Raw genomic sequence first — 26,552 nt, 5'->3', positions numbered from 1 at the left:
TTTGCTGACGTAGTTTTTACGTAGTGTCGTAGCTACCGCGTTTCCCTTCCCGCCGTTTGAGTTTCTCCAGGTGAACCCGCATCCGGAGCGAGCGGATGATCCTCGCTCTGATCCAGGGTCGGAAGGTGAGTAGTAGCGTAACGTGCGTCGGAGCCTGCGTCGTTCTCTTCCCTTCGTCATCACGCAGCTCTTGTCCTCCCCCATCTTCAGGAGAAGGGTGAGTACAGGGCAGGAAGGAATTTTGAGAGAGGGAGACCGCGTTCACCTCGCTGTTATTACCGCGTATTATTACGGTCGTAACACGATTAGTTACTGTTGGTAAACTGTTACTGGGTCTACTTTAGAAGTCAGACTGTGTCACAGTATGTATGGATAGGAGAAAACCTAGTTTATAAAGTGTTCCGTGTCAGGGTTGCAGGCATCCTCCGGGGGTCTTGGACTGGCCCTGCAGGGAAGTGGCGGTGGGGGGCGTGGGGAAGGCGTGGAAGACTCCTGTATTGTGTGTGGGCTGCTTTCATGATACAGCCGCGGAGTGGAATAGTTGCAACAGAGACCGGGCAGCCTGCAAAGCCTAAAATATTTACCACCTGGCACCTTACGGACAGGTTTTGCCTACCCCTGACATAGAGACTGAGAGGCCATGACATGCTCTAAAAAAGAGCCCTGACTTCAGAGGCAGGAGACCTGGCTTTGAGCCCCTCTTGCATCATTTAGCAGCTGTGTGTCCCCCGGGAAGCCACCTTGCCCTCTGAGCCTCTGTTTCCCCATCTGTAAATGAGAATGTCAACAGTATCTGTCCTGCCTGTATCATGTGGCCATTGTACGGCTCAGATGTCGTCGAGGACGTGCAGGGACCTCGTGAGCTGCAAGGCCTGGGTGACTGTTGCCTATTATTTGCCCTAGAAGGTGGGCCAGCCCTGGCCCGTCCTCCTTCAAGTCCTTCCTCCCATCCCCGTTCTCTGTCCTGCCTTGTTCCCTTCTGGCCCCCGGGGCGGGGATTTCTACTGGCCTCGGACCTTTCCCTCTGGCCCTGTTGCTCTCGCCAGGAAGGCAGCCACATTTCACATATGGGCATTTTGCTCTCACGTGGATCACCAGATCCAAGGGGTGAATTCAACCCGTAAAAACCCACTTGTGACCAGAATTGCAAGTTTGTGCTCATTGAAATTCTGATCACGGGGAACTGGGGGGCTCTCGTGACCACTTGGGAGGAAGGCTTGATGCACTGTGCTGACAGTCTGGCAGCCGGGAGAGAATGAAGCCCTGCTTTTATCCCATCTTGCTCTTTCCACTGTATACGCATTTAATCACAACTTCGGGTTGGCGCTGGGCCCTCGGCCTTGTTTGGAAAATGGCAAATCAGATAGTATGGGGGTTCTGCTTGAAGAGGAAATGTGGACGAAAAGCAGGAGAACAGTAATATAATAAGGCTCATTGTCTGTCTTCGGGACCTTTTACAGAGTGGTTTTGTGAGGTGTGCCTTGCCCGCCCCGCTGCAGCCCTCAGCCCTTCCCCAGTGTGGTCAGAGGTCATCTGGCACATGCAGGGGGGGGGGTGTCTTGCTTCTCACTCAGCCAACTATGTGGAGAACCGGGGCCCCATCTTGCCATAGAGAGTTCTGCAGAGGTGAGAGAACAGTCCAGCCTTATTCCAGAACCGATTTCCTACTGCATTCTGTTCAGCTGACTTTCTGACCCCTGGGCTTGGGCCCTTTGTCCACCTCAGCCAGAGAGTTCTGGAAGCTCCCTCCACCCTTGGCTTGTCTCCTACATTGCCTCATTCCAGCCCTGATGACTCCTTCTCTGGACTTCTCTGGGACTGGGATGCTGTGTGTTCCCTAAACCCTGCATAGGGTCCTGCTCCCCAGGCCTGCCTGTACCAGCCTCGGGCACCTCCCCTGTACTTTGAGGGGCCCCCTCCATCTCTTGGCTGCTCTCTCCAGTCTGCAGGCTGCCTTTCCTGGTCAAATGTCGTGGAATTGCAGATTGAAAAGGACCCTTGGTGTTCTCACATTCTCTCACCTCTGGCATTTTCTTTACAGCCTCCCTGACAGATGGCTCTCCACCAAAGTGCTTGTCACAAAGTGACTGCTTAGATGTCTCTAGGGATGGGAAACTCACTTCCCCCAAGGGCATCCCATGCCTTTGTTGGATAGCCCCAGGTATTAGAAAACGTTTCTTTCGGTGAGCTAAAATATCTTTCTTTATAATTCAAGTGCTAAGTCTAATTCTGCCTTTTGGAATGATGCAGAATGTCTGCTACTCCTGCCCTGAGTGCTCCCCTACCCCCCCTCATCCTTTCTCCTGCTGCCCTGTGCCCAGTGCTGTCTGGCGTCCTCTTGCCCTCTGACTGACTGATGTTCAGCGGTGGCCTTTAGCGCCTCCCCCACCCCCCTGGTATCACCAGCCAGGGGGCCCTGGGCATCTTGTCACCCTGCAGAGGGGACTTGCTTCTGTGTGAAGTGAGCCCCAGACTGGACCTGAGAAAGGATGTGAGCCAAAATGAAGGGTTCTCAGAGACCCTGCCAACCAGGAGAGGAGAGAACAACCCCGCAGCCAGGGGCCTCTGCAACCTGAAAGATGATCAGGAGCAGGGGCGGCTGGACATGGCCAAGGCCTTCTTGGTTCTTCACAGCCATGTGTCTCAGGAGCTTCCGGGGGTGGGGGTGGGGGGTGGGGGGTGGGGGGAAGGGACCTGCAAATTGCCTTGTCAGCAAGCTAGCCTAAATATGGCCCAGATTTCAAGCCACTGACCTCAGGGTTGCCTGAGTCTGGCCTCTTCTGAAGACCATGGTTCTGCCTCCCATCTCAGGGGGGGCTTCATGGGGATCCGGGGGGGGGGGGGTGAGAATCTCGGAGATCTTCGGTTGGGGACAGGATTGGAGGGTCTTCCCTCTCTCGTGATGGGTCTCACTGAGTGAGGTTTGAGGGGAGAATCACTGCCTCCTGGCTCAGGTTCTCAGCAGGTTAAAGGTCAGCCTTCAGGGCTGTGGCGTATGTCGGGGGTGTCCTCTATGGGTGCCCTGCCACATTCTGCATCGTGTTGTCTCTAGATGGCAGAGGCGGGGCAGGATTTAAGATGGGGTTGGAGTGAAATTAGGTTTTCTCCTTGTCGCCCCCACCTCTCACTCCTTTGCACTGAGCAACTTCCCCGGGACTTTGAGCTTTAGGAAGTTGAGCTTTAGGAAGTTCGACTCAAGTTGTTTTCCGATACACTTAGTGAGGCTCTAGTATGTGCCCAGCACTGTGCTAGGGAACGTGTGTGGGGGGAGCCATATGTGAAAAGGAAGTCCCGCCCCAGACCTCTTGTAAATTCCTGAAAATCTTAGAAGCCTCACCTGCAGGAAACACCAGACTGCACAAGGCAGTCCTTGGTGAACTTGGAAATCATCGGCACAGACAACATAGCAGAACCAAGGAATGCAGGGGAGAAAGGCCCGGGGGGCTAGGACATGAGGGAAGGCCCCAAGGAGGCCGTGGGCAGAGGGGCTGGAACTCTGGGCCTCAATTAAAACAGTTCTATTTTGTTTTTATTGAGGTGTAGTTGACATGAAACATTTATTTGTTTCAGGTATACGAAATAGTGATTTGATGTGTGTACATATTGCGAAATAATCACCCAAGTCTAGTTAATAACCATCACCACGCATAATTACGATTTTTGTGATAAGAACTTTTAACATCTACTCTCTCAGTAACTTCACATATGCAATGCAGTGTTATTAATTATAGTTGCCTTGCTGTACATCCCATGTCATGATTTCTTTACCTTATAACTGGGAGTTTGTACCTTTTTTAAAATTTTAATTTATTTTTTTTAAGTTTTTTTTTTTTTTTTATCTTGAGAGACACACAGTGTGAGTGGGGAGGGGCAGAGAGAGGGAGAGGGAATCCCAAGCAGGTTCCACACTCAGTGCAGAGCCCAATGTGGGGCTTGAACTCATGTAACTGTGAGATCATGACCTGAGCCAAAACCAAGAGTCAGACACTTAAGCGACTGAGCCACCCAGGCACCCCGAGTTGGTACATTAAAAAAAAAAAATGTTTTTTTTAATGTTTTCATTTATTTATTTATTTATTTATTTATTTTATTAAAAAAATTTTTTTTTTCAACGTTTATTTATTTTGGGGACAGAGAGAGACAGAGCATGAATGGGGGAGGGGCAGAGAGAGAGGGAGACACAGAATCGGAAACAGGCTCCAGGCTCTGAGCCATCAGCCCAGAGCCTGACGCGGGGCTCGAACTCACGGACCGCGAGATCATGACCTGGCTGAAGTCGGACGCTTAACCAACTGCGCCAGCCAGGCGCCCCTTATTTATTTATTTTAAAGGTTTATTTATTTTTGAGAGAGACAGAGACAGAATGCAAGTGGGTTGGGGCAAAGAGAGAGGGAGGCACAGAATCCAAAGCAGGCTCCAGGCTCTGAGCTGTCAGCACAGAGCCCAACGCGGGGCTCAAACTCAGGAGCTGTGAGATCACAACCTGAGCCGAAGTCGGACGCTCAACCGACTGAGCCACCCAGGCACCCCTCATTTATTTTTGAGAGAGACAGAGCACGAGTAAGGGAAGGGCAGAGAAAGAGGGAGACACAGAATCTGAAGCAGGCTCCAGGCTCTGAGCTGTCAGCACAGAGCCCAACATGGGGCTCAAACTCACGAACCATGAGATCATGACCTGAGCCCAAGTCAGACATGTAACCAGCTGAGCCACCTAGGAGCCCCAGAGTTTGTACCTTTGGACTCCCTTCACCCATTTTGCACACCCCCTTATACCCCACCTCTGGTAACCACCAATCTGTTCTCTGTATCTATGAATTTGGGTTGTTTCTTTTTTATTTTTGTTTTGGGGATTTGGGGGGTGTTTTTGTTGTTTGTTTTTTAGATTCCACATATCAGTGGAATCATGCTATGTTTGTCTTTCTGTGACAGGCTTTTTTCACTTAGCAAAATGCCCTCAAGCTCCGTTCATGTTGTTGCAAATGTCAAGATTCTCTTCTTGGAATGCTGTTCATGGCGGAATAGTATTCCATTGTAACAATTATAACACAACTTCCTTATCTATTCTTCCATGGATGGACACTTAGATTTTTTCCACGTCATGGCTATCATAAGGAATGCTGCAGTAAACGTGAGGGTACAGATACCTTTTTGAGTTAGTGAAACACCTCTAATTGTTATTAACTTCATGTATTGGGAGTAAGAAATCTGAACAAAATTCTTCTACATAAAAAATAGAAAGTCTTTGAAGGAAGGGAGGAGGGAAAGGAAAATTGCCTTAGCCCTCGGAATTGTTGGGACCCAAAGAAAGTCTAGAGGAGTCTTCCTTCCCATACACACACCAGCGCCTGTCCTTTGCTCCCCATCCTAAGGCGGGCTCCAGCTGGGGAGACCTAGGTGGGCTCAGCATGTTGGTGAAGTTTACAGTGAGCCCATCTCCCCTACAAGGTCTTGGGCAAGGCTGAGGCATTTGTGGGTTACAGTGCATGGGTTTCCGCTTAGCAATTGGGGGAAAGATAGAAGAAGCGATACAGATCTTTAAGTAAGGTAACCACGAAGCATGCATGCGCTGGCTACTCTTGGTGCCCTAGTCTTTGCATTGGTTATGGCCCTGACAATTTACATATAGATTTGATTTTCACATGCAGAATGTATTTTCCCCAAGTAATTTTTACACTGTGATGTATGTGGAGAACAGATTGGAGAAGGCAGAGTAGATGTGCAGTGGGCCCAGTAAGAAGCATTTCAATATCCGGGGAGATTGGCTGGTGGTCTGGTTCAGTGTGGCATTTGGGCTGATTCTTGCATCCCAAGGCAGTATGAAAACAGAAGTTTCCTCTACCTCTGATTTATGCTCTGCACACCGTTTAGCTTTAGCAGTGACCATTTGACTTTTCTTTTCTTTCCAGCTTTATTGGGATATAACTGACATATAACATTGTGTGAGTTTAAGGTGTGCGATGTGTTGATTTGATACACGTATATACTAGCAATGACCATTTGGAACCAATGTCAGGCAACTTGTTTCTTGCTCTGTTTTTGACAGCGATGGTGACACTTCCTGTATTGCTGGAGGGAAGGGTAGGTGATGTGGTAGCTGCCTTGGGGCCTTTGTTCTTCTTTCTCGAGATCCTAATGAGCTGGGGCTTTCTCTGTCCTCATTCCCAGGTAACAAGTACGAAGTCAAGGTATACACTGGTGATGTCATTGGTGCAGGGACCGATGCTGATGTCGTCATCAATATCTTCGGAGAGTATGGAGACACGGGTAATGGGTTTGAAATCCTCTCTTCCCTAGCTGTGCCCAGTTCTGCTTCTTGGCTGGGCTCTACCCCCCCCCCCCCCCACACACACACACTCTTGGCAGAGGAAGGCAGCTCCAAGTCTCTTCTGTTGAGCAATAATTCTGCCTGTGGTGTGGTTTATCACAGCCTTCCCTGGGCAGCAAGGTGCTCATCTTGTAAAATGTATGTGTGTGATGTGTTTTCAGAATAAGGTGTTCTTGGGTTCAGGTCTATTTAAAATTGTCCTTCATCCTAGACAAGAGCAGACCCAAGCTTTACTTCCATCAGGGAGCTCAACTGTTATTTCCCTAACCTCCTTAAGCTCCATCTTGAGTTATATTTTGAATGTGGCTGGGCATGGCTTGATTCAGTGCACTGGCTTGATGGCAGACCAGAATGGGATCAGGGGATAGAATTAGACTTGGCTTCATGGGTGAAGCAAGAGCTGAGGACACAGACATGGCTGCAGGTGTTGGGAGACCATTCAGGCCAGTAGAACTGGGATGGCGAGTCTCTCCTGCTTCTTCCAATTTTATGAAATAACAGAGGAGTCAGAAAATCTACCGAGGTGTGAACTTTGGACACAATGTATTAAAGAATTCAGAATGCATTGCTGAGCTTATAAGAAGAGAAGAGAAATCTCCAGGTGCCAGAAATGAAGAGGGAGCTCAAAACCAAAGTATTAACTCTGAATTGGTGCTGTGGCTCTTGGAAGGAGGGACCTTTCATGTTCAGTTGTCTACAGGATAGATTGTCATCCCCATTTGGGGTCAGAAAATGAGATTTCGTCCTGCATGAAGCAAGACAGGCAAAATTAGAACCGCATATAAAGCCAGGAGCCCTGAAAGTTCACAGGAACATCTTCAGTGAAAAAATAGGCCAGGAAAAAATTTGCTCATCAGTACAGTAACCTTATCTCTGCAAGAGCTCTAGATTGAAAAGACAGTTGCTGAGAAATCGATACCTCCTGCTTGCATACATGTGGGCTTGACCTCTGATTTTACACTACAGGTGTGATTTGGGAACCCCCACTCCCCCAAAGGACACAAAATTGGTTCCGTGCCAGTAATACCCTTGGGGGTTTACAGAAGCATTGTATAACATTCCCAAAGATAAGGTACTGGAGATGACTTCACCTTCCAAAATTACCAAACACTCAAGGACATAATCCACCATGACTAAACATCAGCGGACACAACAGATTAAATCCTGCAGAATTTCAGATAATAGAGTAATCCGAGAAAAACTACAGTTGAAGAATGTTTAAATGGACTAGAGACATGAACAAAACAACGGAAGAAAATAAAAAGGCCCCATGAAAAATATAGTAAACAGAAATATAGAAAATGAAAATGTAGTCACCAAATATAAACACTTAACGGATGTGCTAGGCAACACAATTAGAAACCACTGAATAGAGATTATAAACTGTAACACAAATAAGAGCAAAATACTCAGATATAGCAGAGGTATAAGGAGTTGGAAAATACAAACGAGAGGTCATGAGATATGTAGGACAGAGTAAGTTGTGACAGATGTTGAACAGGAGTTCCAAATAGAGAATCCATAGAATAAGCAAGAGGATATATTTGAAGAGATAATGGCTGAAACTTTTTCAAAATTGAGCAAAGATACGGATTTTCAGATTAAAGTAACAGAAGGAATCATTGAGCAGCATGAATGAAAACAAATCCACATTTAGATACGTTGTGGTAAAACCAAAGGCAAAGGGAAAGATCTTACAAGTAACCAGATTTGGCAGATTCTCTTCCACAGAAACAATTAGGTTGATAGCAAATTCCTGTCTGCTACCTACACAAGGTCATAAGTTCATGGAATAATAGCTTTAGCGTTCTGAGCAAGAATATATATCAACCTAGAACTCTAGATCCAGTTAGGTTATCATTCCAGAGGGAGGGCAAAATTAATGAATTGCCTTGCAAACAAAGAGAAATAGTTACCACTCATAGACTTAAGCAGCCACTGAAGAATATGCTTTAAGAAAAAGGAAATCTGGGGCGCCTGGGTGGCTCAGTCAGTTAAGCATCCGACTTTGGCTCAGGTCATGATCTCGCGGTTTGTGGGTTTGAGCCCCACTTGGGCCCTGTGCTGACAGCTCTGTGCTGTCTCCCTCTCTCTCTCCCCCTCCCCCGCTCGCACTCTGTGCACACTCTCTCTCAAAAATAAACATTAAAAAAAATGAAAAAACATCAAAAAAAAAATAGTAAAAAGAAAAAGGAAATCATGCCCACAAGACAGGTAAAGCAGGGAAGAAAGTGAGCCAAACTATTGATAATTATGTGACAAAGCTAAGCAAGCACTGACTATAGTAAACAATTCTTTTTTATTTTTTTTTATTTTTTTTTCAATGTTTTTTATTTATTTTTGGGACAGAGAGAGACAGAGCATGAACGGGGGAGGGGCAGAGAGAGAGGGAGACACAGAATTGGAAACAGGCTCCAGGCTCCAGGCTCCGAGCCATCAGCCCAGAGCCCGACGCGGGGCTCGAACTCACGGACCGCGAGATCGTGACCTGGCTGAAGTCGGACGCTCAACCGACTGCGCCACCCAGGCGCCCCATCAATTCTAATAATGACCATCATTACGGCATGAGAAAATGTAGACCCAAAATACTCAAACACAGTAATCTTAAGGAAGGCGGATAATGAAAGTTAAATCATAATTAGGTTCTTGGCCACAGTTCATTCCCCAAGTGATAGGAGAGTAGAGACATTGATGAACTTTAGACCTCAGTGAGTCCAGTATGCATATGAAAATTGTAAAAGTAACCATGCCCCCCCCATACAAAATGTGTAATTTCTAAACCAATAGAGGGAATAAAGAGAATAAAGCCTCAATAAAATGCAATAGAAGGCAGGAAATGAGGAAAGGGGAACAAAGAAAAAGAATGGCCAACCATAAAAAAAAGTAAATGTATAATAATCACAATAAATACAAATAAACTAAACTCATCAGTGAAAGGATAGTGTTTTCATATTAAATGAAAAGAAAGAAACATCCAGCTTAAACATGTGATGCCGAAGGGCTGAGAATAAATAAAACTGAATGACATGTGTCAGGAGCATGTCAATAACACAGAAGATGGTTGTGTAGCCATATTATTATTCGTCAAATTAAACTTTAAGGCAGAAACCACTTTGTGAGAAATAAAAGTATATCGGACAATGACAAAAGGAACAATGAACCTACAAGATGTAATAATTATGAACGCTTATAAATTTTACAGCATATTCCCAAAATATGGGAAGCAGAAATTAACTAAGTTCTTGAAGAAACTTGACAAATTCATAAGTATAATGGAAGGTTTTAATACATCACTCTCAATAACTGATAAGTAAAATGGATAAAAATTTAGTATGGATACAGAAGACTTTACACAGTTAATAAGCTTGATCTACTGGATCTATGTAGATTCCTGTGTCCAACTGGTAGAGAATACACATTCTTTTCAAGCACTTAATGACCACATACTAAACCACAAAGCAAATCTTAACAAACTGAAATTAAGCAATAAGACAGAGACAAGATTCTTTGATCACAGTCAGTAAAATTAGAAGAGACTCCAACCTCTCAGTCCATTTGGAAACAAATTTTAACTTTCATGAAAAATGATAATCAACTATAAAATTCAGGAGAATGTTCAGAACCATGGGAAAGAAAGTTTAATAAAGATGCTGGGTACAAGATTAATAGATAAATCTTAATAGAAACAACAAGCAAACATTTAATTTAAAAATAAATTAATAGCAATATTAAGGTGCCTAATAGCACCTTACAATGGCAATTATAAGGTGCCTAAGAAAAACTAACAAAAAGAGCTTTCTGTAAAGAATATAAATATTTACTTGAGGATATACAAGAATATTTAAACAGAGAAATATGCTCGTGGAGGAGAATGGTCTCAAATTCATTAAGAAGTCAAATTTTCCCAGATTAGCCTATGAATGCAATGCAATTTCAGTTACATTTCCAAAAGGCAATATCCCACAGTTTAAGCTGCTAATAAAATTGCCATCCATAAGGGCTAACTATTTCCAAGACTATTTTGAATAAGGAAAATAATATTAACAATATGAATAAGTGAGGGTATTTACTCTGATCTCTAAAAGATACCACAGATCTCTAAAAACTGAAACAGTGTGGTATTGATAGAAGGAGAAACAAACCAGTGAAACAGAATAGACTCTAGACCCACACAGAGAGATAGTGTTATAAATCAGAAAGAAAGGATGGAATATTCAATTATTGGTGTGCAAACAATTGTCTTACCATATGAGGAAAGATAAAATTAAATCTTTTTACCTTTCACCATACACAAAAATAACTTCCAGATGGGCTACAGACTTACATGTGTAAAAGCAACACTATGAAATTTTTAGAAGAAACTTTAAGAGCATGTCTTTTGAATTTCAATTTAGGATGGAGTTTCTTGAACTATTCACTAAAAGCACAAACAACAAAGGAAAATATTTATAAAGTCTACTAAAACAAAAGAAGTGTCTGTATGATAAAAGACACCATACACAGAGGAGAGGTAATAAAGAATATAAAATATATGAACAGAAAAAATTACAGAAGAGCAGGATCTAAATGGCCAACATATATGGGTATATCTCTCCCCCCCAAAAAAAAATATAAATGTATATGAACAGTATATATTATAATCTCTCCACATAATCAAGAGAATGTAAATTAAAATCACAATGAGATACTATGGTATATATATTGATATAAACTTTTTAAGTATATATGTTAATGATGACTGTGGGGAATGGGACCCTGAATATACTGCTGGTGATAATTGATGTACAAGCATTTTGGAAGGTAATTTTACAATACCTAATACACCAAAGGTGAGCACACCCCAGGACCCAGCAACTCTTTGTAGGTGTCTACTCAGAGCATTTGTCACAGAAATGCAGCGGAAGACAGTTATGAAAGAGTCCATTTCAGTGCTGTTTACAATAGCAAAAAACCAGGCACAACCAAAATGTCTATCAGCAGAAGAAACATTAATAGTATTTTCTTTATTCAATGACTTTTATATAGCAGTTCCACAAATGACCTCAAGCTACCAGCATCAACAGGGTAATCTCAAAAGCATAATATCAACTGAAAGGAAAGTCAGTTGCACAGGGTATGTTGACGACGATGGTAGGATGATTAGAGAGCGATAGCAACAGCCTCCATCACTAACATAACACCTTCCATGGGTGGGTGTCACCACCAGTGTTTAGTGTGTACCAATTCAGTTCGTCCTCACAGCAGGACCCTGTGTGGTGGTGCCATTATCCCCACTGTATAGATGAGGAACCTGAGACAGAGAGATATGCACTGCGATGTTATTTATGTAAATTCTAAAACATGCAAAAATAGCACGTTTTCTTTATGAATACCTCCATGTGCAAACAAAAATTCACGGGGACGGTACATATCGCTTGTGGATAGTGTTTATTTAGGGGAGGGAGTAGGCGGGGGAAGGCAGGATGGCCAGTGAGACTGTAGACTTACCAGTTATCTCTTCTTCAAGACAGAGAAAGGTCTAAAGCAAATTAGACAAAGTGTTAGCATCTCTTCTGCCTCTGAAATCTGGGCAGTGGGGGTACAGATGTCTTCCTTTTTTTTAATGTTTTTAAAATTATTTATTTGTGAGAGAGAGAGAGGGAGCATGAGTGGGGGAGGGGGAGAGAGAGAGGGAGACAGAAGATCCGAAGCAGGCTCTGCACTGACAACAGTGAGCCCGAGGTGGGTCTCAAACTCAGGACCTGAGCCGAAGTTGGAGGCTCAACCGACTGAGCCACCCAGGCACCCCTCTACAGATGTTTTATACTACTTTCTGTACAGTTTTGAGTTTTTGCCATTTAAAACGTAGAAAGATTTAAAGAATTAAATTTTAGAAGAGAAGGTGAATGGATGGCATCAGCACGGAGCTGGTGCTTAGGTGGGGCCATAAGGGTTAATATGTAAGCTTGGGAACATAATAATGGAAAATTGAAAAGCAGAAAGAACAGGTTAGAATGGATCCTAATGACGTGCTTATCACCCAGTGTGACTTCTGACATGTAATTTCAGTTCTCCAAGCTTATTTCTTCATCCACAAGACAGAATTAATAATACCCCCTCGCAGATTGTGGTGACAAATAGAAAGAAAAGAAAAAAAAATCTATGTGAAACTAATGTGTCTGATGGTGGCCGTCCTGTTTTCCAGAAAAGGAGGCAGACCTAAGGAAGTGTGCCGGCTGTCAGGGTCCCAGCACAATCCTGGACCAACTTCCATGGTTGTGCTCCCAGTTTGGGACAAGCAACTGGTACCAGCCAGGCAGGGCCTCAGCTGCAGGGATGGGGGTACACATGTGGTTACCAGGATGGGAACTCCAGACTAAGATAGAAATCAGAAGCCCAGTTCTGGGACCTGGGCACAAGTCACACACAGGACAAGCTTGACTAGAGGTTGCCACGAGAGATTTACAGAGCCCAGAGATCTCAGGGTAAAGCTATTCTTGTTGACTTAAAAAAAAAAAATTGGGGGCGCCTGGGTGGCGCAGTTGGTTAAGCGTCCGACTTCAACCAGGTCACGATCTCGTGGTCCGTGAGTTCGAGCCCCGCGTCGGGCTCTGGGCTGATGGCTCAGAGCCTGGAGCCTGTTTCTGATCCTGTGTCTCCCTCTCTCTCTGCCCCTCCCCCGTTCATACTCTGTCTCTCTCTGTCCTAAAAATAAATAAACGTTGAAAAAAAAAAATTAAAAAAAAAATTTTAACATTGTTGTTAGAGTAGTTTTAGGTTCACGGCAAAAGTGGGTGCAAGTACAGAAAGTACCTATGTACCACCTGCCCTCCACCCTGCCCGCCAGCCTCCCGCCTTATTGACTTTTGAGACTACCTTCAGCGGGCAGACCATTGGTTCTTTCTCCTCTTCGGGTCTCCTTGGTAAGTTTCTTGCCTATGTGTGTGTACAGGGGAGCGTAGGCTGGAAAATGAAAAGGACAACTTTGAGAGGGGAGCTGAAGACAAGTTCACACTGGATGCTCCCGATCTGGGGCAGCTGATGAAGATCAATATTGGCCACAACAACAAGGGCGGGTCTGCAGGTTGGTTCCTGTCCAAGGTAGGTTCACTGCCTGTCTGTGGTTCCTGTGGCCTGGGAGGGGGAATTCTGGCTCTTCAGAGGGTATATTTCAGCCCTGACTTCCCTCTCTTGGTCTGTCTGTCTCCACTCTTCTACCTAAGCCTGCTGGCCAACCATACTGCCCGACCCTGCCCACATTACCCCCTTCCCAGAAAGCCCAGGTCTCCCATCGGAATGTAACCAGGGCCTGATCATCCTTCAAGACTCTGCCGTGAAGCCCTCCCTCACTTGCCCACTGGAACCTCTCCCTCCCGTGAATGTTTATAACCCTGCCTGCTTAGAGCATTTGTTGGTCCCTAATCATAAGCTTTCTTGTGACTTATCTTGGGCTGTTGCCTTGCATCTTAGATGCCTTGTAGTCTCACCAACCCAAGACAATGGTAAGAATCAAGAAGAAAGCAAAAAGATTTCTGGGAAGCTAAAACAGCAGGTTCAGAGCTCGTGAGGCGAGCTCATGCCCCTGGCTTTATCTTGCCCTGCCCTGATTTTGAAGGAGAGACCCCCTCAGACTCTCTCTCATAGCCTAGTGCTCACTTACAGTCTCTTCTAGCAATCTCTTGCTTGCAATTTTAAACCTAAAGTAGAAGATTAGAGAGGGAAAGAGTCCTTGTATTAGGTAGGCCTGTTGAAAACTGTAATGGGGACTCAGAGAAGATAGAAAAAGCCAAAAAATAATGAAAAATCCATAGAAGTCTGAGGTCACTTAAAAATGGGCTATCAGCTCTTTGCAGATACTTCCCTTCGTGAGGCTATCAGTATATTTCAGCTCATTCCAGAATGATAGGGAAAGGTTATTGTATAACATAGTTTTGAAAAATATTTTGAAAAAGCTCTTAGCGCTTAAAACAGAAACCCTTCCAATTTGAGACAATTTGACAACGGAGAATGAGGCTGTCTGATAGGTGAGGTTTTGTTATTGCTTAACTTCATTTACTTCTAATGTTAGCAGTGGTTGACCTGCAGTTATCAGAAGACTTCTCATCCACACAAAATCCAGATGTGGCAGCTGCTTTCTAGGACACCTGCTTTCTTGCTGTGTCACCATCCTGGGCACTGTGGCTTTCGTCCTCTACCTTGTTGCCTCACGATCACATGATGGCTGCTAAGCCTCTAGGCATCTTAAGTGTGTTCCAGGCAGGAAGAAAAGGGAAGACCCAAGGGGAAAACCACTTTTTTTTTTTCCTGGCAAGCCTTTCTTTATTTTGAGAGATGCAGTGTCCTCCTTAGGCCTTTTGTCTACATTTCATTGGCCAGAAATGAGTCGTGTGACCAACCTAGCTACAGTGGAAACTGGGACAAATGGCTGGCTTTCCAGCCTTTATAAGAAGAAGGTGATCGGGAAAGGGCTGAGAGCATCGTCTCATGTCTGCCACACTCCTCTCCGTAACTAGCCTGGAAGTTCCTTGAGGGCCTCTCCCCAGCTCTTGGCGTGGGGTGGTGCATGAATTGGTGAAGTGAGGAACGGCCAAGGTTCCTTTGGAAAGGAAGGGGTTTGTTTGACCGTAAGAGCAGCCAGCCTGGTGCTGAACAGGGTTCTAGGAGGCTAAATGCTGCTTGGATTGGAGAAGAAATGGGGCAGGGGTCCAGAACGAGAATAGCCAATGAGAGGCCGGGGTGTGTCTCCAGGTTGGAGGAGGGAGAGGAGGCAGGTGCGGTTTGTGACCTCAGCGGGGATGAGGCACAGAGCAGGTGCCTCGAAGCCCAGTTCCCTCATCCGGGGAAGAAGGACCATCTGAGTGAAAACCCAGGGTTAGTGCAAAGAGCTGCAAGGTGCACCCCAGGGCCTGGGTGTGGCCTTGACAGGTTTTCCAACTGCCCTCTCCTGAGGTCAGGTTCCTTCTTGGACACATGGGCCCACTCACCCCACTTCTGTGCTCTCAGAAACCTCATGAAGGAAGTGGGTGTTCGTGCCAGAACAGGCCCCTTTGCAAAAGGAAGGGGCAGCTTAGCAGAGTGAAAACATTTTTTTCTTTTTTCTTTTTTTCCTTTAAGGTGTTGTAAATCTCGTTCCATTGCCTTCTGAAATTTGATATTGAGGCCAAGGAGATTTTTGTTTCTTTCAGGATAATCTGTTCTATTTTGTTTTTCTAGCCGGGATGCTTCCAGAATTTTTTTTTCTTTATATTTATAATAAGTCTCAATTGGGGGGCTCTGTTAGTTCATTTATGCCCCCATCCTCCTTCCCTCCCTCCTTCCTTTCATTCCTTCGTTCCTTCCTTTCTTTTGCTTTTGTTTTTGATTTTTCAGGGACACGATTAGTCTTTACTTTTATGCAAAGGATATTTATTTATTCACAATTTATTTATTTGTAGCTCAGAAAAGAGAATCTCCTGTTATATGCCAGATTCTGGCTTGGATGGCATTTGTTCTGGTCTCTTCTTCAGGAGTAACAATTAACCATTTACGGGCTCTCCATTCTCTGTTTTCCGAAGCTCTCAGCTTCTCTCTTGTTCCTTCCACTTTCTGTTCTTTGCACTCCGGGAGAACGTGTCACATTCCCTCACCCTGTCCTGGATTGGCTCCCCCATGCCGTGCTGTCCAGTCCCTTCCTTCTCCTACCAGTGTGCATTCCATCCTAATTCTGAGTGTTTCTCAGAATTTACATGTTTGTTGTAAAAGGTTAGGAACATTTACATGTTCATTGTAAAAGGTTAGGAAATAGGAATAAACAAAAAATAAGGTAAACCTAAACCACCACGATTTCACCACCCAGAGATGACCAGTGTTTGTGTTTTGATGCAGGTCCCCTCCAGCTATTTTTCTATGAATTAATATACATGTATCATTTTTTAAAATGGGGTCATCATAAACAGTGTTTTACAAGCCGCAGTGTCTCCACTTTGAAATAGAACATGCGTATGTCCCCACGTTATTTAAGTAGAGTGACATGAGGGTTTTACAGTGCAATTTGTTAGTGAGTCCTAGAGTATTTCTTTTTGTAAAATTTTTATTTTTGACAGAGAGAGAGAGAGAGAGACAGAGCATGAGCGGGGGAGGGGCAGAGAGAGGGAGACACAGAATCTGAAGCAGGCTCCAGGCTCTGAGCTGTCAGCACAGGGCCCAACGCAGGGCTCTAACTCACGAACTGTGAGATCATGACCTGAGCTGAAGTCGGACGCTTAACCGACTGAGCCACCCAGGCACCCCTAGTCCTAGAGTATTTCAATGCACAGATATAACATGACTTATTGAATCAATCTTCTTTTGTTGAACATTCTTTTCCTCAAAATTATTGGTACTATAAAGAGTACCGTCACAAACATTCTTATAGCTTATATTTATGCACATCTAGGATTACTTCTTACAGTAAATTCTGAGGAGTTGGGTACAGGGCTTGCAGAATTGTAAGAGCCTTGACAGATTTGCTGCTCTATAGTTTCCTTGATATTTTTCCTTCTTTAGTCTGGTTCCCTTTTACTATCATCTTTTGCCTTTTCAACGCGGCCACTGCTGTCTTAAAGATGTTTAGTCCTATTTCATAAAGACCAGTCTTCTTGTATTCCATTAAGCGTGTGTGTTTTCCTCAGTTCTTGTACTGTATCCAGCGTGAGGCCCTTTGCAGAGTTCTCCCCTTCTTCTGGTTCTTTGGAATGATGTTCCCACCTTCCCTCCCTCCTTGTCTTCCTGCTTCCTTCCTTTCTTTTTCTCCTCTTATGTGCTAATTAGGCACTGTTTTCAACCAGAAGGCCAAGCACTTGGCTCCTTTCAGGATTAGATTGGTTGTTCTCTGTGCAGCCGTATTGTGTGCAGGGTGAGTTCAGGGTCTGGTAAGGCAGGCCTCCACCCGTCCCCCCCAGTGCTAAGGTGGGTGTCCTCAAAGGTTTATAGTCTTCTGAAAGACTCCTGACAGCCTATTCCTGTAACTTAAGCCAAACCAAAATGCTTCCTGGGGATAAGACATGAAACTAATTTAAGCGCTTCGTAGGTCAGTATGCCTAGATTTACTTGATACTTTCCTGAGGAAGAGAGGGAGGAGGGGTTTAGATCTCGGGCAGCGTAGGTGCAAGCCCGAAGCCAGAGGCTGGGGGAAAGCACTGTGTCACCATACTGGGGACAGCCAGCTCTAGTGTTCTGCCTCCCCCACCTCTGGCCATGTGCTGCCCCTCCACAGTTTACAAGGACTGATCTGCTGGCCCTCAGCTCCCCAGGGACACCAGTTAAAGGGGCTGCTGAACTGCCCGAGTTTCCAGATTTGACGCTTGCACAGAAAGTGCCCTTCTTCCTCAGAGTTGCCAGGCTGGTTGCCTTGGACTTCACAGGACAATTGCTCCTTGGGTATTTACGTTCAAGGGCTTGGTGGATAAACCTAAAAGCCAATATAATTATCCACTTCACAGGTGGTCTCCCTTCTAGTCAATTGCCCACATATGCTTCTCAGCCCAGGGGTATGGCCCTTGGGGTGACCAACACCCCCTGTCCCCTGTGTTGCACCCTCATCTGGAGCATAGGGGGCTGGCATCCTCCCCTCCCCCGGCTCTTGCCCCGCGACCCATGGCTTGGGCCCTCACGTGGGGTTAGTCCACAACTGTGATCAGCTCAGATGGTCATAGCGCTTCAGAAGAGCAACAATCACAAAATGGCACGTCACACTCCAATGGGCCTTGTCCTTGGTCCATCTGCTGCAGTAAAGAGACTTGCCCAAGGCCTTGCAGCTCTTCAGTGGCCAGCCTGGCACTTACCCTGGTCCTCCGGACTCCAGGTCTGGACTCCCTCCCCTGCGTCACGTGTTAGCCCGTCTAGGTCGGGAGAACGATCACCCGCTGCATGCTGTAGGCGGTGTAACGGCAGCCCGCACCACAGGCTCCAGGAGGAGGAGGAGGAGGAGACCAAGGCTCATGGAGCTGATCTTAGGGACATCAGGAAGCTCAGTGTGTCCTTCTGTTACCAGATAAAACTCAACAGTCAACAAACATTTGTGTGGCTACCAACGGCAGCTGTTGTGATAAACATCATTCTTCTCTTTTTTTGCTTTATTGTTTTTGAGAGAGGCAGCACAAGCAGGGGAGGAGCAGAGAGAGAGGGAGACAGAATCTGAAGCAGGTTCCAGGCTGTCAGCGCAGAGCCCAATGTGGGGCTCGAACCCACAAACTGCAAGATCAGTGACCTGAGCTGAGGTCGGGCGCTTAACCCACTGAGCCGCCCATGTGCCCCAAGCATCATTCTTCTTGAAAGAATGAGACAAGTCCCTAAATAATTATACTTACTATACCCATATACCCCTAAATTTCTGGGAGAGTCCAGCTTTCAGTGAACATTCTGTCATGAGAGTCCCACAAGTAAAGTCATGTCGATCAGGTCAGATTTCCTGGCTTGAAGAGTAGAAATCCGAATTACCATGACTTTAATGCCAAGCAGGATGAGATAAGTCTTGAGTAAGGAACACACCAAGGTGGTGGGAGTGAGCTGCGTCTCACTGGGCAGCAGGGGTGCCCTGGAGCTGGGCCATGAAGATGGGTAGGGGTTTGCCAGGAGGGGCAGGGAGGAGGACTCCTGTGGTCAGGTGAGGAGCCAGAGGGCGAGGCAGGGATACCGAGTGGATCTGGGCCAGAGCACAGGGCTCAGAGGACTAAGAAGTGGGAAGTCATGTTAGGGAGGAAGGTGCGGGCAGGACCACTGCAGGCCCTGATCATAATAAGCCATCAGAGGCCTTCACTGAGCAGTAGCCTGAGGTGGTGGGGGGTGTGTGGGTGGGCTCAGAAGAGAGGGAGTGCAGAGGGTGGAGAGAATGCTAGGCTGTCACCATTCAAATGCTGCCATTTACACTTATTTATATTATGGGACATAGTTTTATAGTTTTTCAGTGTGATGGCTGAGACCTGGACCATATGGGGAAGGATAGCCTCTTGACAGGGAGAAGATCTCACCTTCCTTTGGTGGGCCTCAGTTTCCCCCAAGGAACATTCATTTGCTTTTCCACAAGCTAGACGCTGAGATTTATTTTAGTGGGTTCATAAACTCCGAAAGTCTTCCTCCTTTTTTCTCCTGTGTCAGAACTTACCTGGTCTTTGCCCTTTGATCTTAGACCTCTGGAAGGAAGCCACAGTTCTCCAGTGGTTCTTGAAATGTGATGATGGCTGCTTATGGGTCACAGGTTACTTTTACTGGATAACATATATGCATTTTTAGTCTTTATTTATTTTGAGAAAGAGGGCACAAGCGCAAGCAGGGGTGGGGAAGAGAGAGAGGGAGAGAGAGAATCCCAAGCAGACTCCATGCTGTCAGTGCTGAACCCGACTTGGGCCTCGATCTCATGAACCATGAGATCATGACCTGAGCTGAAATCAAGACTCGGATGCTTAACCGACTGAGCTGCCCAGGTGTCCCCATTTATGCATTTTTAAAGGAAAGATTGAAAACCCCTTGAAAGCAGAGGCTTGTTCTACATTCTTTGCCTGCCCTCATGCCTGGTACATAGTGGGTACGCTGTGTGGACCACTCAGATTGTGCACGTCTCGGGCACCTTGGTGCATGAGTGCGAGGGAAGGGGCCCTTCATCCTCCTCAAATTGCTGTGTGTGTGGGTTTCACTTCTGCCCAAAACAGGCCTCTGGTCTAATAGGTTATATAAAATTGGTGCAAATTTTTTCAGTGTAGAGCAGGGAGAGCTGTCATGAATCATACGTGACACTCCCCATCGATCTAAAATCTACTGACTCCAGGACCCATGCCATGTGCTCACACGGGGACGTTTACCTTGCAGGGTGGGGCGGAAATGAAGGCTCCAAGGCCCTGGATCATCTGAGTGTATCTCTAAACCATCGGGAAGAATAGGGAAGAAATGACCCCTGCTTTTCCTCCTCTTCTTTGGGGTAGAAGAATAAGCTACTTTTACCATTGGCTGGTCCGATCTTATGACTCTGTTGTGTCCTTGTGGCTGCTGAAGACAGTGGGTTCCACCGTGGACAGGTCTTCTCTGGCTGTGGCCTCATCTCCCAGGGGGCTCGTGACCCCTGCTTGCCCTCTTGCCTCTCAGAAGGGCCAACGCTGCCTGGGGGCTTTCTGCCCATGGAGAGTATTCCTCCAGGAGATAATGGTTCTTGCTTTTTATTAGGCCATTGCTTCTGACTGTCTGTCTGTCTCTCACACACACAGTGTCTGTCTCTCTCTCTCTCCCCTTTCCTGCCTCCAAGTATGTGCTTCTATCGGTCATGGTGAGGGGCGTTTCTATTTCCCCAGTCTTATTTTACAGCGGTTGCTGCGGTCTGGAGGGAACACCACCATTTCATTCTCTTAGCGAAAACCATTCCTGACATGTCCTGGAGTCTTGAAAGGAACTCCATGAAATCCCAGAGGTGTGTGGGCAACTTGTAAACGGAAGTGGGAAAGCCGCTCACTCCTCCCTCGGAAGGGGCTCTTGGTTATGACCGTCTAAGCATCAGGGGTCATGAGTGAGCCACAACCCACCCAGCAGAGGCCAGGACGCTTCTGAGAGAACCCACTACCCCCCCCCCCGCCCCACACATCCCTGTACAGTCTTTACGTATGGCAGTCGGCGCGTGGTCATTTCCCTCCCTGCCTCCCCTTCTCTGCTCCTGCCCACTGAAGGATCACCGTCTGCTACCAGACGTGCTCCCAGATACCCTGCTCCCCGGGAGCCAGCTTCCTCCAGCCTCATCTTGTAGACCTTGGGGCCAAAAGTTTTGAGGAATAATTGTTTACATATTTTAATATGCATCTAGAAAAGGTTTTTTTCAATTTTTTATAATTTTTTTAATGTTTATTTTTGAGAGAGAGAGAGAGACAAAGCAAGGGAGGGGAAGAGAGAGAGGGAGACAGAGAATCCCAAGCAGTCTCCCAGCTCCGAGCTGAGCTGTTGGCACAGAGCCTGACGCAGGGCTCGGACTCATGAGCCACGCAAGATCATGACCGGAGCTGAAGTCGGACGCTTCACCCAGGCACCCCTAGAAAAGTTTAAGACCTGTTCATGGACTCTGATACTTTCTGCACCGGTATTTAACCTCTCATCATCTCTCTTGGCCCTTCTTTGTATTTAGTATTTTGGAAAATCTAATTTTTCCAAAAATGTAGTCAAATATTGTCTCTTTCCTTCGTGGCTCAGCTAGTTTTGTCTTGTAGAGGTAGTTAATGATACACGTTCTCTTTCTCAGATTAGCTAAACTTCTCAGGTGAGGAATTTCCATCAGACACCAGGCCAGTAGGGGGCCCTTTATTGATGACAACTGTGAGGGTGGTATTGATGATGAGCTGTGAGGGTGGTGTTCTCGCTCTTGAAACCGTGGCTGGTACGCCAGTCTGTGAACACTGAAAGACAGAGATGGTGAATCTGTATGCCAAGGTTTATTAGTAGGCTTGATAGCTTCTCTGATAAACGAAGTCCTGTTTTCCTTCACTCTGCTCTTCCAACTTTGTGGGAGCCAGAGTAAAGGGGGTTAGGAGGCGGGCTGAAGCCTCAGACCTTTGTCATTGACTCCCCAGTCTCCCCCTAACACGGAGATGAAAGCCAGCGAGAAATGTGCAGATAGAAATGTTGTGAGACGCTGGACTTTGACAGCAGAACCCTCTCTGGCCTGTGCCACAGTGGCCTCCAGGTGCTCAGCTTTAAAAGTACAGACACTCCATCAAATCAGTAGGCTCTGAAGGGTGACTCACACCAACCAAACTCACAAGGGACTGATTTATAACCCAAAGCCTGAATGCTGGATATATCTGAGGAGAGAAGGCTGGGAGGACAGTGGCTTCCAGTCACTGGTTCAGGCCACCGGCTTTTCCCTAGTGGGTGGTATCCTTAGGAAAACAGCTCTTAGCCCAGAAAGTTCTTTTTTTGAAAACGGGATTAGAATAGGGTGAGGTGGCTTCAGGCAGCCCAGTGTGTGCCCTGTTTCCACACTGCAGACATTTTGATCTTAGGAAGGGAGTCTTTCATTGAAATCGCCACCCCCCCCACCCCCCGCCGCCCTTGGGCAATCTTGGGAACACCTGGGCAGACACTTTCACTTTCCAACTCACCCTGTCTCCAGATGCTTCTGCCTTCACAGGGCTACAACTGGGGGAGAGATTCTAGTTATTGATGAGTCTGCTTATCTTAGAGTGGGTTTTCAGTTGGGTTCCTGGCACGCTTGAAAGGGCCTTTCAGCTCCTTGGTAAACTCTGAAAGACATTCTTATCTCAGCCTCGCCAGCCTGGCCCACACGTGAGTGCCCCGTGGGAGGCTTTGTAGACAGCCACTTCCATTATCCTCGCTATCAGTGGCTGATGTTTTCTGACCCGATCACCAGACCCTGGGATTCTGTGTGCCTCATTTGGGGCTTGTAATTCTCCTCGTGTGGACTCGGCTTCTCACCGAGGGTAGGGTCCCAGGCTTCGGCAGGTGGGGAAGGTGATGCTCTCGGTGCAGTCTGTAAATGCAGGCTTCACACCCGGGTCTCACAGGGCGCATCCTGCCAGATTTCCTGCACTTAGTTGTGAAAATGATCTGCAGCAGAGGAGGGAATAGTGGCTCAGTCATTCAAGTAGGAGGTACTTGCCAGTCGTCCCCATGTGCCTCTCAGTGCTTTGCAAAAGGCACGTGCTTGTGCTAAGCTTTCTTTCCCTGGGCCACAAAGAAGGTGAGAGTGTATTCTTAGAGTGCATTCAAGTGATGGAGGTATTCGATCACCAGGTGCACTGTTAGTGACCCTTGCCGTCCCCGCCCTCTCTTCTCCTTCCCAGATTGTCATTGAAGATATTGGGAACAAGAGAAAATATGACTTCCCTCTCAACCGCTGGCTGGCCTTGGATGAAGATGACGGCAAAATCCAAAGGGATATCTTAGTGGGCGGAGCTGAGACCACAGGTAGAACTGAGAAAGGGGAAGCACGATTGGCTGGTATTTCACTTTCTGCCTGAGGTTCAGTGTTCTCCTTGGTGGGCCTGGAGGCCTGTGATCCAGCAGGAGCCAGCCACTCCTCCTGCTCTTGAAAGTGTTCCGTCCCTTTGTGCTGGAGCCTGAGGCTCTGCTGATGCCAGAGGAGGCGGGGGAGGTGCCCCTGAGCAGATACTAACTTTCAGGGCAGAAGAGATTAGCCACTGGGTGAAGCTGGAATGTGAACTCCTGTTCACGGTGGATGAGGGTGTGGATTTACTCTTAGCTCCTCTTACTATTGCGTGCTTACTGTATGCCAGGCCCCCTAGGCACTTGACCCGTTTTGTCCCCTTTAATCCTCACCAGGACCCCGTAATATAGAAACTGTTATCATTTCCATTTCACAGAGGAGCAAACTGAGTCACATAGGCATTGAGAGACCTGTCCAAGGTCACGCAGCTGGCAAGTGACAGATCCGGATTCGGGCTGCCACCTTAGTCTCCACCCTGTGCGGATTCCACAGAAAACCCGCACCTCCCAGCACGGGAGTTCGTGGATGTTCCGGAACATCAGTGTCGTGAATGTGCCCATCTGAGAACGTGCTCTGCTGCACAGCATCCTGTTGCTTAGCACTGCACAGAGAAGAGGTCCAAGTCCTGGGGCACAGTATGCAAACTGCTTCATGGTTTGGCTGCAACATACGTGTCAGCTGAATCTTCCAACTTCTTGTCTCACTTCCAGATGCTCACCTGTCTCGCTCCACCTCATCAGCACACCTTTGCTCTTTCCTGAACCTACGCCCCCTTTGCCTCCTTCTGCCTCATCCACTTGTCTTCTGCTTCTGCTGGGGGGGCCGGGGAAGGGAGCTTCTCTCCCCTCGCCTGGCCCTCTCCTCATCCGTGCCTTCCCCCGCCCCTCCCTGAGCTGCTGGCCTTACTCTTTCTCTCACTTTATCTTTAGAATATCTTTCTCCTCAGCCTGTAATGCCATTTCTCTTCTCTACACTCCTCAAATTCCTGCTCCCTGTCACTCCCCCTGAGCCCTCCCTCCTTCCTGTAGACAGGCACTCCCTCCCTTCCTTTGCACCAGACACTTGGGCAGACCTTGACTGCTATCAGTTAGGAAATCACACGTTCCTCTGCTCCAGCACTTTCCAGCCTTGCACGTTATTTGTAACTGAAGCTTGCGTGTTATTTACTCAGAAACAGATAGGAGGGGCGCCTGGGTGGCTCAGTTGGTTAAGCATCGGACTCTTGATCTCAGCTCAGGTCTTAATCTCAGGGTCGTGAGTTCAAGCCCGGTGTTGGGCTCTGCACTGGGCATGAAGCCTACTTAAAACAAAACAAAACAAAACAAAACAAAGCAACAACAACAACAACAAAACCAGATCCCAGAATGGGTCTGCTCTGACCCCTTTAACGATGTTACTCTTGCTGACCTCCAGTGGTAGAGGAGAAGGAGAAACGTCTGTCAAAGGCTGGGAATTACTGGTAGCCTGGGCCATGGGAATACGTACTGGGTGTGTTTTGGAGAAACAGAGCTGGAGATACCATTTGTTCATCTTCTAGTCTCCCTAAGGCCTTGCATGTAGTAAGCACTCAGTCAGCGTTTGTTGAACAAAGGAAGGTGTAAACGCTTCAATGAATCAGGCATCCCGTAGCTGCATGTGGCTAGCTCCAAAAGACTTTCAGGATTTTCATTTCCCTGGGTCCGGGGCTAGGGGTGAGGCATGGGGTGGGGTGGAGGGGTGTGTGCCTGTACACCATTGCCTTAGACTCCAGAGCAAAATGGAGGGAGGCGAGACCTGAGCAGAGTGTCCTGTCCAGATGCTGGTCTTTGGTGCTTTCTCTTACTCAGTCCCACGTCACAGCTTAATCTCCCTTTGCTGGCTCTTGCCCAGAACTTCATGTCCTCGTCTCACCTCCCGACTGACCAAAACCTCAAATGGCCTGACCACAATGTGCTCTCCTTCCCTCACTCTTTCCTCAACCCACCACGTCAGGCTCAGACATGAGTGCCCTCTATTAAAAGTTATCTTTTTAAGTTATGAGCAAAAGAGCAAGCAAAATGATTCAGCTAGCCCCGAATATAAATCTCCATTAATGGAGTTGACTCTTATAATTAAATCAGACATAACAGAATTCGTCCGGCAGCTATTAATAATATGCACATGGTAATTAACATTAATAACAAGTACTATTCTTAGCCAACTCAAATTCCTCCTTCTCTCTGTTAGTTTCTTGTAATCAGGGCTGGCAGCTTCTTAGGGTAATACCTGCAGTTTATTCCTAAACTCAGATACATTGACACACAAACTGAAAAAAGAGCACAGAGCGGAGAGGGGCACTGGAGGTCACCTGGGGAAGGAGGACGAGGGGGAATGAGGAAGCGTGGAAGAGGGAGGGCCTAGGGAGGCGGTAGCCATGAGGGGAGACTTGGGTGGGATTTTGTGATCAGCTGGCACTAACTTTCTCCTTCCCTGTTGCTTCCACACCAGCTATTTCATATATTGTCACCGTCTTCACTGGGGATGTCCGGGGTGCCGGGACCAAATCCAAAATCTACATGGTTATGTATGGGGCCAGAGGGAATAAGAACAGTGGGAAAATCTTCTTGGAAGGCGGTGTGTTTGACCGTGGCCGCACAGACATCTTCCACATCGAGTTGGCTGTCCTCCTTAGCCCCCTGAGTCGGGTCTCCATCGGACACGGCAACGTAGGCGTCAACAGAGGCTGGTACTGTGAGAAGGTAAGGGATGCCCCAGGGACGGCCCTTTCCTGATTCAACCCCTCTCTTCTTTAACTTGAAAATACAAACTCTGACCTGCTTCCTGCTTCCTGCTTGCTTTGGACCAGCTACAGAGCACATGGGCAATCCCTTTCCTTGGGCAATTGGATTGATAACATGCCCGTCCATCTTGTTCTGCTTATGGTCAGGAATGAGGGCTGCACTGTGCACGTATCCAAGGGCCAGACTGCAGGATAGCTTATCCAGAGGTAGTAGTTGGTAGTTACAAACTATCCTGGTTCTTGGTGTAGTGTTTCACTTCACCTTATAAATCTGTCAATCAGCAAGTATTTTTGAATGTATGTTTGCATTGTGGAATACTTATGCTTTAAAGCGTATACTCAATGAAAGTAAACTATAGATAATGATAAGAAAACAAATATACATTTTGTCTACCACCCTACTTAAGAAATACTTTTCCAATACTTTTGAAACTCCACTGTGCCCTTACCCAATCATAAAATTTTCTTTTCCCCAAAGAGCATACACTATTATGAATTGTTACCTATGTATATATTATTTGTATGTAGCAGTTTTC

At 46.7% G+C, this 26,552-nt stretch overlaps 1 protein-coding gene across 3 annotated transcripts in view; it reads left to right on the top strand.

Moving 5' to 3' along the window:
- LOXHD1 (lipoxygenase homology PLAT domains 1) overlaps positions 1-26,552 on the top strand; it is a 167,433-nt gene that overhangs the window by 31,067 nt on the left and 109,814 nt on the right. For 2 of the 3 annotated variants that reach the window (XM_045042203.1, XM_045042202.1), the window contains exons 5-8: positions 6,166-6,264; positions 13,257-13,405; positions 23,095-23,218; positions 25,725-25,975. In XM_045042203.1, the coding sequence (XP_044898138.1) occupies positions 6,166-6,264; positions 13,257-13,405; positions 23,095-23,218; positions 25,725-25,975 (623 nt within the window). Of the gene's footprint in view, positions 1-6; positions 126-6,165; positions 6,265-13,256; positions 13,406-23,094; positions 23,219-25,724; positions 25,976-26,552 lie in introns of those variants that run through there. The other variant, XM_045042200.1, reaches the window with a different exon arrangement.

This window comes from Felis catus, chromosome D3, assembly GCF_018350175.1.
Source record: "Felis catus isolate Fca126 chromosome D3, F.catus_Fca126_mat1.0, whole genome shotgun sequence".
NCBI lineage: Eukaryota > Metazoa > Chordata > Mammalia > Carnivora > Felidae > Felis > Felis catus.
Note: the sequence above shows the minus strand (reverse complement) of the source record. Positions and strands in the feature narration are given on the sequence as shown.